At 42.6% G+C, this 14,329-nt stretch overlaps 1 protein-coding gene across 1 annotated transcript; it reads left to right on the top strand.

Annotated features, from left to right (window-relative positions):
• Window positions 1-370: 370 nt before the first annotated feature.
• Window positions 371-3,384, top strand: LOC101762776 (remorin). Its single transcript, XM_004976287.4, has 5 exons — window positions 371-833; window positions 2,014-2,079; window positions 2,156-2,243; window positions 2,630-2,711; window positions 2,899-3,384. The coding sequence occupies exons 1-5, from the start codon at window positions 632-634 to the stop codon at window positions 3,097-3,099; spliced, it is 639 nt and encodes a 212-aa protein (XP_004976344.1). The 5' UTR covers window positions 371-631; the 3' UTR covers window positions 3,100-3,384.
• The last annotated feature ends 10,945 nt before the right edge of the window (window positions 3,385-14,329 follow it).

Below are 14,329 nucleotides of genomic sequence, written 5' to 3'. Positions count from 1 at the left end.
AAGAATCAATTGCAGTTTTTTCTTCAGTTTCGGCTAATTCCTTTCAGTCTTATATTAAAAAGTTGGTATTTATCTCTTATAAATTTGATTTTCGTTCACTGACTGCAGTAAATAATTGTGCCAAGTGTGATGGAAGATGGAGAAAAGAAATATTTTACAAATAAAGCATTTTCCATTTCTTTTACAAGAAAGATTGTACTAGTTTTTTTTTAAGTGATGGGATCGTTTTTTTCCTAGGATAACAGTAGTCATTTTCCATAGGACCAGCAAAGCAAGATACCACAACAACTCTGCAGAAACGTACAACCCACCCTCCTGCAAGGCTGCACATGCTTGGCATCCGGGGCTATAAAACCGTCCCTGAACCGAGGAACCCCACACGGCCACACCCCAACTGGATAGAATACGAGGCCCTCTTCTGTCAGAAAATTCAGAAACACACCACGCCTCCCCTCCCTTCCCTTGCGCCCTAAACTAATCTCCCAACTCCAGCCGGCTTCGTCCAGACAGTTAAACCGGTTGCTATTAGTACGCGCCACCACGCTCGCACGCACGCACAGGCAAGCACAGCTAGCTCCCCACCCCACACACTCAACAGCAACAGCTAAGCTACACCCACAAAGACAGCAACATGGCTGAGGAGGCGGCCAAGAAGGTGGAGGTGGAGGTCGCCAAGGAGCCCGAGGCGGCACCGGCGGCCGCAGAGGCGGCCAAGGAGGACGTCGCCGAGGAGAAGGCTGTCATCCCCGCCAGCGAACCGCCAGCCGCGGAGGAGAAGCCGGTCGTGGAGGAGAAGCCGGCCGACGACTCCAAGGCCCTGGCCATCGTCGAGAGTGAGTACTCTGCTTCCTTTTTCTCTCTCTCTGTACTGGAAGGCTTGCGATGGAATTATGGAAAGGTGGTGGTGGTGTACTGGTCTGTGCTGCGTGTGCTGGGAATTGGGAGAAACTTTCCTCCTCCCTATGCTTGGTTGTCGTCTCTGTACTTTCTCGTAGCTGTACAGTGGCGGTACTAGGTACTTGTGATCCTTGACAGTTTGTTTGCTTCTCTTTTCTTGGGTTCCCGGTTTGTTGTTGACACGATTCTTTATTTGGTTGCTGCTGGGGAACCTATATGTATTTAGGCTACTTTTCGTCAGATATCAGATTTCTTCTTAGGAATTCAGAATTGTTTGTTTTGGCTGCAAATTTTATTATAACCTATTTTGAAGGGAGACGAATCTTAGGCAAAGGCAAGTTCGTGTGTGAAATTTTCACCTTGCTAAATTGTTTTCCTTTTGGGAGAGTGGTTGCCATGGCTGCCAAGTGCCAGGGACTTTGGAGGAACTGTATGTCAAGGCCTAGAAAACATTATGGTGACCTTTGCCTCGCTTCTTAACACAATCGATTTTAGGACGCCTGGCCATCCTAGGTTGCTACTCTGGGGATCTAAAAGGGTGCTAGTTGTTTGATGCTAGACCTGCAGTATTTCCTTTGCTTGCAATTTATTTTGAGTGAAGCGTCATATCGTAATTCAGAAAAGATGGTAGTTGGAACTTTCCTGAATTCTCCACTTTCTCCCCACCTTTTGCCCTTTCTTCATCTGCTCTTATCTTTCTCCTATCTTTATCCATCCCAGTTTCCTTAAAATGCTCTATAGAAAGATTCAAGTTCTATGCTGAGAGAAAAAGAATCAGACAGAAACAAAGACACATCAAGACCAACTTTCCATTGTGGCCTTGCCTTATTTCTTCTGGATTTATCTGACAGTTCTTTCTTATTTCTTCAAATCTTAGAAGAATTATTTGGGTTATAAAACATATAAAATTCTGTTAAAGATAGTAGTATAGTGACAAATTATAATTTTCTCGTGGATGCTATGGGTTGCATCGGATCATTGATCAATATACAGACAATTGCTAGCTTCTTTCTTCTATGTAAATTTGTTCATGCATCTGAATTTATTTTTTTTGCACAAAAGCAATCATGCTTCTGTATAGCTCATTAAAAATTCCCTATTTTTCTGTCTTTCCAGAGGTTGCAGATGAACCTGCTGCAGAGAAACCTGCAGCTGAGAAGCAAGGGAGCTCCAATGATAGAGGTAAGTCTTAAATAATTGTATTCTTATTATCGAGTACAGCTATACCTATTATAACAACCTAAAACCTGGTCTGCAGATCTCGCACTTGCAAGGGTGGAAACTGAGAAAAGGAACTCTTTGATCAAAGCATGGGAAGAGAATGAGAAGACAAAAGCTGAGAACAAGTATGTTGCTTACCTCTTCCAATTCCCTTGAACTCTTTTTCAGTGGAACCATTATTTGTCTGTTACAGTAGATGCATCTTTTGCAAAAGCATTCATCAGTTACTATAATTCTTTCATCAAGGGAATTGGAAGCTTCGTACATTTTGATGTGAATGATATTTCTAGCATTACAACCAGGGTAGTGTGGACATAAAATTCTGCTCAATCCAAACCAAAAAGACAAAAACGGATAAGAGAAAAAAGAATAACAGAGTTCCTGAACTGGAACATCATGTGAAAACACTTCACATCTATGTAGATTCTTGATATCAAGTAGAAGTTGGTATAATCTGTGGGCAAGAGATGTAGAAATTCCTAACTTGAATCAATGGGTACAATTGTGACAGGGCTGCCAAAAAAATATCTGCTATTCTTTCATGGGAGAACACAAAGAAAGCGAACATAGAAGCGCAACTGAAGAAGATTGAGGTAATTTCGTTTTCTCCCTCCTTTACCCCTTATAACTTTTAAGTATACCTTATATTTGAACAGAGACTTGAGCCTCAATGATAGCAATTGCACAGAAAACGATAGCTTTAGTAGAACTAACACGGCATTCTTCCCTCAAATATGTTAATCTCTTAGCTAAAGCTTATATAAATTTACTCGTCTGCAGGAGGAACTGGAAAAGAAGAAGGCTGAATACGCCGAGAAGATGAAGAACAAAGTGGCAATCATCCACAAGGAAGCCGAAGAGAAGAGAGCAATGGTCGAAGCAAAGCGCGGCGAGGAGGTCCTGAAGGCCGAGGAGATGGCTGCCAAGTACCGCGCCACCGGCCATGCTCCCAAGAAGCTCATCGGGTGCTTTGGAGCCTAAGAAACGTCCCGAGATACACCGAGCAGAAAGTGAAAACGTCAATCTATGGTTGCTTGGTTCTCTCGTTCTATCAAGTGTGTAGTGTGCCTTCAAAAGTGTGTAAAGCCTACCGTTGCTGTACATACACATATTACTTCCAAGACAGGCGTTTGGTGGTGGTGTACATGTTGAATGCTTGACGAGCAACATTCTTATGTGTAGTTAAGAAGTCACATTGTTGGTGTTGTTGACATTTAAGCAGACATTTTGTTCTTTTCCTAGTGTTATGATTTTTGCCTGTGACTCTTTGTTCCTCTCTGCTGATTTGTTTAGGTTTGTATGTATGTGCACCTGTCATTGTTCTTCTCATGTAGTACAGTTTTTCGAAGCACATGAATAGCCCCCACATTTAAATACCAAAGCACTTGAAACGGGTTCAGTCTGAAAAATCTGGTGGTTTGGTAAGAGATGAATGGTGAAAACTCAAAAGTTTTTTATACCTGAGATTTAACTTTCTTTTCGAAATACTAGTCTTAAAACACCGTAAGCAACAGGCGTTCTTCAGTAGGATTGCACGTACCTCCATGTTGTTCCCTTGCTATCATGTCGATATCACGTCAGTTCAGGCTGCGTCCAGACCTTGCAATCGCCTGGGAGGGTCCGAGGGCAAGTGAAGTAGAATACCTTTCGTTGCCATCGGGCGAATTTGTGGGTGATTCGCATTATTAGGGTTAATGACTTAACGGTGACTCGTCGCGTTTGGCGTTTTGGTTTCGGCTTGTGTTGGCGCTGCATCCGCATGTAAAAAAGTAGGGGCCTAGGTGGGCTGAGAGGGAGGTATGGGTGTCCAAAATGAAGCGTGCCTGAAGATGAAAATACTGTGTTCCAAATTACAAATTATTCTAACTTTCTTTGAGAGTCAAATCAAAATGTTTGATTAAAATTATAAAGAGGTTCATAAATTTTATGGCACCGAATAGATATACTATGAAAACATATTCAATGAAAAAACTAATATCATTTATTTAGTATCATGAATGTAATATTTTATTGTATAAATTTGGTAAAAAAGTTAGAATGAGAGGGAGTACCAATTTCGTGCGGCCTGGGCTCAGCAGCAATTATCGTACTAGTTTGGGCTGAAAGTAGACGGGCCTCCCCCGTGTCTGGGCTTCGGGCATTTTGTTGTCAGTGACACGCACAAAGGTTTGAATGAAATGCGCGCTGCGCACTGACAATTAGTCAAACTCAACTTCATAGGTTGTGATAAGTAGTCTGTCGCTCTAATCACTACAAAATCAATCATATTATAAGCACTTTGAAGTCATATAGGAGTACAACTTTTGTTAACTAAATATGAATATAATTTAACTAATTGTCGATCAAAGCCTAACAAAAGAATTAAAATGCGACTCAGGGAGTACTTCTCACAGCACTGCTGTAAATTCAGAATGAACACTGTCCCATGAACTGTATATATAGCGCCTGTTCCCCTCTTACCACGGCTTATCGAGAGTACGAGAAAATCATCAGGCGTACGTAGACGTAGAGTGACCCCCCTGCATCCTGCCAATGTAACTGCAGGCAGCGACTGGCTGAACGCATATCCTTTTCCTCCCTCGTGTCAGGGCCAGGGTCAGGCAGACGACGGCAATAAATGTGCTCGTCCTCGCCGTCGCCGCCCCACAGCGATCCGGCCGGTGCACCTCCGTACTGGACGGCGTGCATGGAAACGGATCAAAACGGAGAGGGGAGATAGCATCCGCTGTTCGTCGTGGCCCCCGTTGGTATGGTATGGTCGTGGATAGAGATGAGGCGACGCCGGGACCAGGCGTTTGATTATTTCGCGCTCGAAGACGAAGAGTGAAACGCTCCATCGCCGGCCATGCATGGTCAGCAGTGAGAAGAAGAGAACCCTAGATGGCACGCTCAGATCCTGAATCATCGGGCCGGCTCGGGCGTCCACTGCTCGTACGTACGCATACGGACGACATGCACATACAAATATGCACGGTCCCGGTACGTACGTACACCGACCAAAGTTGCTTGATTGGTGGTGGTAAAAATCACGCCAAGTGTTAATTCTTTTCATGCACAACTTTTTACTATTTTAGTGTCGCTAGAGAAAAGATCTTCCATCTGGCATAACATGTCTAGGTCGTTTTTGGATTCGGGACTAAAAAGAGCTTCAATCTCGGGTCAAAAGGCCACCACCGACAGGAGTTTTGGTCCTAGTTGTCAACGGGGACTAAAGAGGCCCGTTTAGTCCCAGTTGTAACGGTTAGAAATGGCTAGGGAATTTGGTGGGGCTTTTAGTCCCAGTTGGTGTTACCAACCGGGACTAAAGGCCAACATTTAGTCCCGGGTGGAACTAGGTTGGCTTTTAGTCCAACCGGGACTAAATGCCCGGCCTATAAAATCACCTTCATCCTCCCCAAGCCCGAGCCACTCAAACAGATAGCTCGGGCTCCTTCTCCAAGGCGACTTGGCAAACTTAGGGAGGTGCTGCCCGATTTTTTTCATCAATTTTGTGGTGATTTCACTCATCCAAAGTGTTATAAAGGTTAGCTTCTTAATCCTTCATTCGTTTATTTTTATTATGTTTTGTTTTATGCTTTAGAGATAGAGAAAATAGAGTTTTATAATGAGCTAGGGAGAATGGAGATTTTTTTATTTATACATGTTTTTTAGCTACAATTTTATGGATAGTTTGCTTGTTATATATATTTTGTATTAGATAAAGAACTTGCAATATTAGGTATGGAAAATATAGAGTAAATATGTTTTTAATTTTTATTCCTTGAAATAAACATGAGCTAAATAAATTGTAGGCAAAAAATATAATTTGGTTATTTGGATAGTTTGAAAAATTAGAGTGACATAAAGATTACACGGGTTAGCCTTCGTATCATTCACAGTTCGACAAAAATAAAAATGAAAGAATTTTGGAACAGGACAATAAATAACATTAAATACTACATACGCTCCATAGTGGACTTCACAGAGTCAAGAATCCTAAAATAATGGTAGAACAGAAGCACTTCGAGTCCACAAACTCTGGCTGAATATCATAAAAGAATCTTCAAATATTTTTCCAAACACCTTTTGAAGCCATATTTTTATAATAGAAGTATGGTGGCCCAGTAGCGTGTTCATGTAGAGATTTTTTCATTGACCTTGATTCATCAACTTTTGGATGGTTTTGGATTGCCAAAATGGGTCATGCTCAGTGAAACAGATCTTTTGCCTCCAAAATGTAGCTCCATTTTTCACGTAAAACGATGCAGATGGATCAGCAATGGATTTACCACCTTCGCTCCTCCAATACCAGAGAATATGGTCTGCACATGGCATGAATGTGTGTACACTATTCTCTGGTACCGGATGAGCGGGGGTGGGCTCTCTATAGACTTCGCAGGGAGTAACCGTCACCACAGAGATAGCTTGGAGGGTGAACATTCTGCTCTGTTCTACTATTATTTTAGAATTCTTGACTCCATGAAGTCCACTGTGGAACATCAGTAGTATTTAATGTATCTTTATTGTCTTATTCCAGAATTTTAGAATTTTTCTTTTTGTCGAACTATCTTTAACAATAATTCAATTTTTTTGACCAATAATTCATTTATCTCATGTTTATTACAAGGACTAAATATTATAAACACCTCTACTCTATTTTCCACTACCTAATATCGATCAAGTTCTTTATGTAATATGAAGACCTATGTCCATTTTTTACGTAATACGATGCAGATGGACCGGTAATGGATGTACAACACGGACAGATGGACCAAGGAGTTCGTTGATGGTTTGCATTATTTTCTCGAAGTGGCCAAAGCCAACAAGCCATAAAAGGGATTCATATGTTGTCCATACTTCCAATGCAGTAACAAGAAGGACTACTCTTTCTGGGGGACTCTTCACAGCCACTTGTTTAGATATGGTTTCATGTCTAACTATTTGGTTTGGACCAAGCACGGTGAAAGAGAGGTTATAATGGAAGACGACGAAGAAGAGGAGGATGATAACCACATTCCGGACTGGGTTGTAGGTCAAGCTTTTGCAGATACTACAATGGACGAAGTTGATGAAGAAGAGTTTGCAGAAGACAACCCTATTGATGATATTGGTCAGGTGCTACAGATGCACAGAAAGATTGCGAAACTAAGAAAGAATCAGAAAAGTTGCAGCGTATGATACATGATCACAAAAAATTGTTGTACCCAGATTGCAAGCAGGGGTATAAAAAACTGGGTACCACACTGGAAATGCTGCAATGGAAGGCAAAAAATGGTGTGTCCGATAAGCCATTTTAGGGGATATTAAAAATTGTAAAGAACATGCTTCCCGAGAATAATGAATTGCCGTCCACAACATATGAAGCTAAACAGGTTGTTTGCTCTCTGGGGTTTGAATGATTGTATCCTCTATCATGGTGATGAATACGAGAAATTGGATGCTTATCCTGTGTGTGGAGTGCTGCGGTATAAGATCAGGCGAGATGATCCTAGTGATGTTGAGGGGCAGCCTCCCAAGAAGAGAGTTCCCGTGAAGGTGATGTGGTATTTCCCTATAATACCACATTTGAACCATTTATTCAGAAACAAGGTGAATGCTGAGTTGATGTGATGGCACAAAAAAGAATGTAAGCAAGATGACATACTGAGACACTCCACTAATGGGGCCCAATGAAGATCAATTGATAGAGTATTCCCAACTTTAAAGTGATGCAAGGAACATAAGGTTTGGTTTAAGTACTGACGGATTCAAACCATTCGGTGAGTTGAGTAGTGGTCATAGTACTTGGCCTGTGACCCTATGTATGTTAAACCTTCCTCCTTGATTGTGCATGAAGCGGAAGTTTATTATGATGCCGGTGCTTATCCAAGGTCCAAAACAACCTGGTTACGACATTGACGGTACCTAAGACCGTTGGATGATGAACTTTTACTGCTCTAGAAGGAAGAAAGTGTACGTGTGTGGGATGAGGATAAACAAGAGAGCTTTGACCTATGAGTATTGTTGTTCAAAACTATCAATGAGTGGCCTGCGCTGAATAACCTTTCAGGACAGACAAACAAGGGATATCAGGCCAGCACCCACTGTTTAAACAACACAGACACCATGTATTTGAAACACTATAGGAAGGTCGTGTATATGGGTCATCGTCGATTTCTTCCTGCTAACCACCCGTTAAGAAAGAAAGGGATGAATTTCAAAGGAGCGCCTGTCCATCGTAAAAAAAACATGGATACTGTAATGGAAAGCATGTATTTGAGATGATCAAGGATGTAAGTGTAGTCTTTGGAAAGGGTCTTAGTAGCGAATTTGTTCTAAACAATGATAATAAAAGTGCACCCATGTTGAAGAAAAAGTCTATATTTTGAGAGCTACCTTATTGGAAAATCCTAGAGGTCCGCAATGCAATAGACGTGATGCGCCTGATGAAGAATCTTTACGTGAATGTGCTAGGCTTTCTGGGTTGTTATGGGAACTCAAAAGATACATTGGAAGCACGACAGGATCTAAAACGTATGAAGCAACAACATGACCTACATCCGGAAAAGAGAGATAAAGGACATCACTACTTACATCCTGCCGGTTACACTCTTAGCAACGAAGAGAACGATAGCATGTTTGACTGCATGAATAATATCAAGATTCCGTCTGGGTACTGTTCAAATATAAAGGGAATAATAAATATGAAAGAAAATAAGTTCACAAATCTAAAGGCCCATGACTGACACGTGTTGATGACCTAGTTTGCTTCCGGTTGCACTGAGGGGTATTCTACCAGAGAATGTACGATTGGCGCTCGTAAAGCTATGCTCGTTTCTCAATGTGATTTCGCAGAAGGCAATCGATCCAACCAAGATACTAAACCTACAGAATGATGTGGTACAATGTCTTGTCAGTTTTGAGTTGGTATTTCCACCATCCTACTTCAATATTATGACGCACCTTCTAGTTTACCTAGTCAAAGAGATTACTATTCTCGATCCAGTATTCCTACACAATATGTGACCTTTCGAGAGGTTCATGTCAGTCTAAAAAATTATGTTCTTAATCGTGCCCATCCAGAAGGAAGTATCGCCAAGAGATATGGAATAGAGGAGGTCATTGAGTTTTTGTGTTGATTTTATTGACTCAATTAATGTGATTAGGGTACTCTTGGAAGGAAATAAAATTGAGCAATGATAGTGATTTGTTCTATAAAGCACACTTCACGATTCTGCAACAACCATCCTTTGTGGCTCCGTATATTGAGAAACACAAGTAGATTCTATTTTCCAAATACCCGACGAAATCCGATGCCTGGATTATACGTCATCACATGGATACTTTTTCCTCTTGGTTGTGTCAACACATTATGGTAACTCTGGGATTCACGAGCAACTCGCTTGGTTAGCCAGGGGACCTTCTAGCACAATCATGAAATTTCAAGGTTACGAGATAAATGGTTATACATTTTACACGAGAGGCCAAGATTAAAAAAGTACCAACCAAAATAGTGGTGTTCATATAGATGCTATAGACAACAACGGGAGTAAGGACTCGTATTATGGTTTCATAGAGAAGATCTAGGAACTAGAATACGGACCACTGAACATCCCTCTGTTTCGTTGCCAATGGGTGAAGCTGATTGGAGGTGGCGTAACGAAAGATCAGTATAGAATGACAATAGTGGATCTGACCAAGACTGGATACAATGATGAATCATTCATCCTTGCCAATGATGTGCATCAAGTTTTCTATGTAAAGGATATGTCTAGCAAACCTAAGAAAAATTCAGAAGATAAAGAAAAACCATGGAAGAGAAAGCGCCACATAGTTCTTCCAGGTAAAAGAAAAATCGTGGGAGTCGAGGACAAAACAGACCAGTCGAATGATTATGATCAGTTTCATGGCATGCCTCCATTCTTTGTCGAAGTTTACCCAAGCATCATGGTAGCCAAAGAAGAGGCTCCGAACTTACGCCACGATCATGACCAAGAAACTTTTGTCAAGAAGAACGTTACATTGTAATGCTCTGTGGTCAACCTTTATGTAATGCTCTATGGTCATATATCAAAACCTTTCTATTATATTTTAATGATGTGAAAAACTTATTTATGTAATACACTAGATAGCATCATCCTTTGTGTGAGTTTTTAGCTCATCACATTATTATTCGATCAAATTATTATCAGGTTGTGCGGGAAATGCAAAAGGGAGGAAATTGAGAGTTCCATCAACAACAAGTTCAAAATTATTACTAGGTTTTAAACAATTGGATACATTTTTTCATGATCAAATTATTTATTACAAGAGTTTTTTTATCAATAAAGTGTAAAAATAATTATTTGATAATTTAATAATTTTTTGCATGTTCAAAATATTAAATATTATGATTTTTCTTGATAATAAATGGACAAAATCAATTTGTAACATTTGAAAAAACCAAATCAATTTAATCGAACTGTTGGGAAGTGAAAAGGGAGAATACCCTTTAGTCCCAGTACCAACTGGGACTAAATGGGTCCATTTTTATCTCCGGCGCGTGAGAACCCCTTTAGTCCCAGGTGGGAAAATGACCCGGGACTAAAGACCCCTCCTTAGTCCCGGGTGGTATTACCAATCGGGACTACGGGTATAAATATACGTGCCTTCTTCCTTCTCTCGGACTTAGAAGATTTCGCGGCTGCCTCGTCTCCTCCGTCTCCCAGCCGTCATCCAGTCGTCGCCACCACCGTCGGCTTGCCTCGTCTGCGCCTTCCTCCTCGACGTCGTCATTGCCCCTTGGCTCTGAGCGCCGCGGCACCCCTGGCGACCTGCCCCGGCCTCCTCTATCCTAGCCCTCCTCCTCGTCGCCTCGATCCGTCGCCGCCATCATCTCTTCCACCATCGTCGTCGCTCTCCAGCACCGTACCACTGTCGTCTTCTCCGCACCCTAGCTCCCCGGCACTGTAACACCTGGTGTCTCAATAACAAAAGGTGACTAAGAAAAGTTAAAGATGCATTGGGTGAAAAAGAGAAGAAATTGACTAAAAGTCAAAGTCAAGTCAAATTTGACCAAAATTTGAATTTTGAATTCCTAATTCAGAAAAATTGGGCAAAAATATGACATGGAAGCTTGAGAGTGTTTAGAACTTTGGGGATCAATATTGGAGACTAAACCTAGTTCTAAACATCTCAAGAAGTGCAATTGAAAAATAAAATCAGAAGGATACTATTCACTGTCTGAAAATAGAGTTTCAGAAAAACAGTGCAAGTATCCATTTTGGAAATTGATTTCTGCCAAATTTTCCAAATAAGTGGACCAAAGCAACTATGCAGCGATGAAGTATGAACTTTGGACAAGTATAATAGGGTGTTGATGGTTAAGAACACTAAGGGGATCAAATTCAAATTGGGGCCCAAAGTCAGCACTTTGCCACGTTTGACCTAGCTGCTGAACTGAATCTTTTTCTAAGTCTGAAAACAGCAATTAGTAGCTAAGTTTGGAGCGAAATTCAGAAGGATGGAGTGCAAAAGGTATAAGTGTTTATGAGCAAAATGGAATCCCTGATGGTTGTAGAGCATGGATGGTTAGTAGTTGGACTAAGAAGAATCGATTTGGGCCACTGAAATTGGATCAAAAGATGGGTAAATGACCATGTTCGGGTGACTGTCGAAGTGAATCAGTAATTGAGAAACTTTTTCAGTTAGCCTGAGAAAGAAGCTAAAAAATGTCGGTGTTGGGATGATTATCTCGAGCAAGAGCCAAAATAAAAATTGAAGGGTTCAAGTTTATCTCCAGGTTTGTTGAAGGGACTTTGGGACCGTAGGATTCAAAATCGGCCGTGGGGAGGCTCTAAAGCTTCGAGTGACAGAAAAGCAAAGGGAGGGCGGGGGGGGGGAGGGGGGGCGACAGAAGCAGAGCAGAACGTGTCACCGCCGACGCCTTCGATCGCCCGCCAGCTCAACGCCTAAAGCCACCTCTCCACCACGCAAGCCTAGCACTAGGCCACGGTGTCACCCATGCGTGCGGTAAGACCTTCAAATAACTACCGCTCCCGCCGCCGCTTCTTACCGCCCTGCCTTTTTACCGCCGCTGTCACTCTCGGTCAAGCCACCGCCGCCGACCAATATTCCACCGCTACAACGCCTCCCCCGTTGATTCCTTCCGTCCACACCTCCGCTCACACCCCACCAACAGCCCTGTCAACCTGTCGTCCAGCTTCTCCACCGGCGCGCCCTTAACCGCCGCCGTTTTCGTCCGCCGCCGCAAGACCTCCTGCTCACGGTGAGCATCACCTTGTCGTTGTCTTCCTTCTTTGTGGTAAGCCGTAGGTAAGCGCCTGGGGTACTAGGAAGCTGTAGGGGTAGTCGTAAGGGTGAGTTACACCGTCGCCATGCTTGGCCACGGCCGGCCGTCAGTTCCGCCGCCCGCCGCCGTGGAGAGGGTAGCTCCGGCCACCTCCCGGGGAGCTGCCACCGCGCACGGGTGCACTATGGCATGGGGATGCTTCCCCAGCCCGGCCCCATCGCCGGTGGGGCACCGGCCGGCGAGCCGTGCCGCCCCCTGTCGCGCTTGGTTTTGGCGCGAGAAGGAAGAAGGCGCTGGCGACAGTGGGCCCGCGCGTCAGAAGGAGAAGGGGGGGAATAGAAAGGCCGGCCGGGGCGCAGTGGAAGTGTAGTGGGCCGCGGTCCAGCAGGCCGACGGACTGGTTTAGCAGGCTGGACGCCAGAGGAAGGAAAGAAAAGGAGCAGTTGGGCTGTTGGGCCGGCACCGGATTAAGAAAGAGGAGAGGAAAAAGAATCGGCCCAGTGGGTCCAGTGGCCGGCGGGTAGAAGAAATAGGAGGAGGGAGTGGACCCGAGCCGCGGGCCCAGCGCAAGTGAGAGGGGGTAGAGGGGAGGCGAGTGAGAAAAGTTGGGACGGGGGTTTTGGGGAAAAGTTTAGATTTTCTTTTGTTAGAATAATAGCTTCAATTCGTCTATCATCATTTAAATCACAAAAATTCCTAGGAGTATCCAAAATTAGTGAAACCAATTTTGTTAGGATTGTTTTATTTTCCTTTATGCATTAAAATTCTTATACCCTAGGAAAAATAATAAAAATTTAGGTATTTGTTTAATGCCTTTTCATTAAGGTATTTAAATAAATACTTAATCTTTAATAAATGTATAAAATATGGAATAATGTTTTCATATTCACAAATTATTATTAACCCATAGGAAATTAGGTTTTGAGACTAGAAAATAATTATAATATTTTCTAAAAATAAAAGAAAAAGCCTAAGGTAGGGTTAGTAAAGAAAATAAAAATGGTGGGTTAATCTTTTCGGGTTTTTGTGTTGGCTTGCAACTTTATCATGATAAATTGTATAGTCACTTGTTGGCTTGCAACTTTATCATGAAGGAAAGTTGTATAGTCTTGTATTCAAAAAGTTGCATCACTAACCCATGCATATGCTATATCGTAGACACCAAAGCACCTGAAGAGGATTTCTTTGAATTATCAGGAGGTTCTTCGGAGTTTGAAGAGATCGTTGAGTTGATCCCCTGCGAAGCCAATCCGTCGGACAGTGCTAACATTTTTATAGAACAAGGCAAGCCCCGGTGCATTTATACCTATCTACTTTGGAATTATTATTTCATGTGTCCAATTATTGGTTAATTTCTATATGAATGCATTAAGTCTAGGAGTTGATTGAAACTCATTCTTGTGCATAATCATACCTTGTTTTAAGGACATCTTTGCCACTTGTTCAAACAATTAGTAAGTAACCCAAGTTTAGAAATGCTTAGTTGCTTAAAGTAACTTGTTTACCGAACCTTAAGGTGAAATGTTGAGTCATACATGCTAATTATGGAAAGGTAGTTTGGAAGTTGAAAGGCAGGCAGAAGCTAGAGATGTTAGATATGTCTGCTAGTTTAATCTGGTTAACGCCCGATCGTTGTCTTAACCTTTGATCAAGTGAATGACACCTGGTTACTTACTGGGTATGGGACCAGTAAAGCCCGGTAGGTTAGTAGACTCTGATCGGGAATATTTCGTACCCGTGCTTGACGTGCTGGAGATTGGCAGGGGCGTAGCCTGAAACTCACATGGAGATCAGGCCAGACGTGGGGTATGTGGGGGTGCGTCCCTCGGTCCGGGTAGTCTTATTCCCAATCCTTGGGTTTGCTAATCGAAAGGTCGTTACGTACGACCTGGACAGTCGTACATAGCTGGTGATCAGGGTGCTCTCCTGCAGGATGTAAATTGATCCGGATCGCCGCAATTC

This window comes from Setaria italica, chromosome VII, assembly GCF_000263155.2.
Source record: "Setaria italica strain Yugu1 chromosome VII, Setaria_italica_v2.0, whole genome shotgun sequence".
Lineage (NCBI taxonomy): Eukaryota > Viridiplantae > Streptophyta > Magnoliopsida > Poales > Poaceae > Setaria > Setaria italica.
The sequence above is the reverse complement of the archived record's forward strand: the minus strand, read 5'-3'. Positions and strand labels throughout refer to the sequence as shown.

Bases quoted from the DNA above. Each gene is read 5' to 3' on its own strand.
- LOC101762776 (XM_004976287.4), top strand. From the start codon at position 632: ATGGCTGAGGAGGCGGCCAAGAAGGTGGAGGTGGAGGTCGCCAAGGAG. The intron at 2,244-2,629 runs GTATGTTGCTTA...CAATTGTGACAG, and splicing joins AAGACAAAAGCTGAGAACAA to GGCTGCCAAAAAAATATCTG. The intron at 2,712-2,898 runs GTAATTTCGTTT...ACTCGTCTGCAG, and splicing joins CGCAACTGAAGAAGATTGAG to GAGGAACTGGAAAAGAAGAA.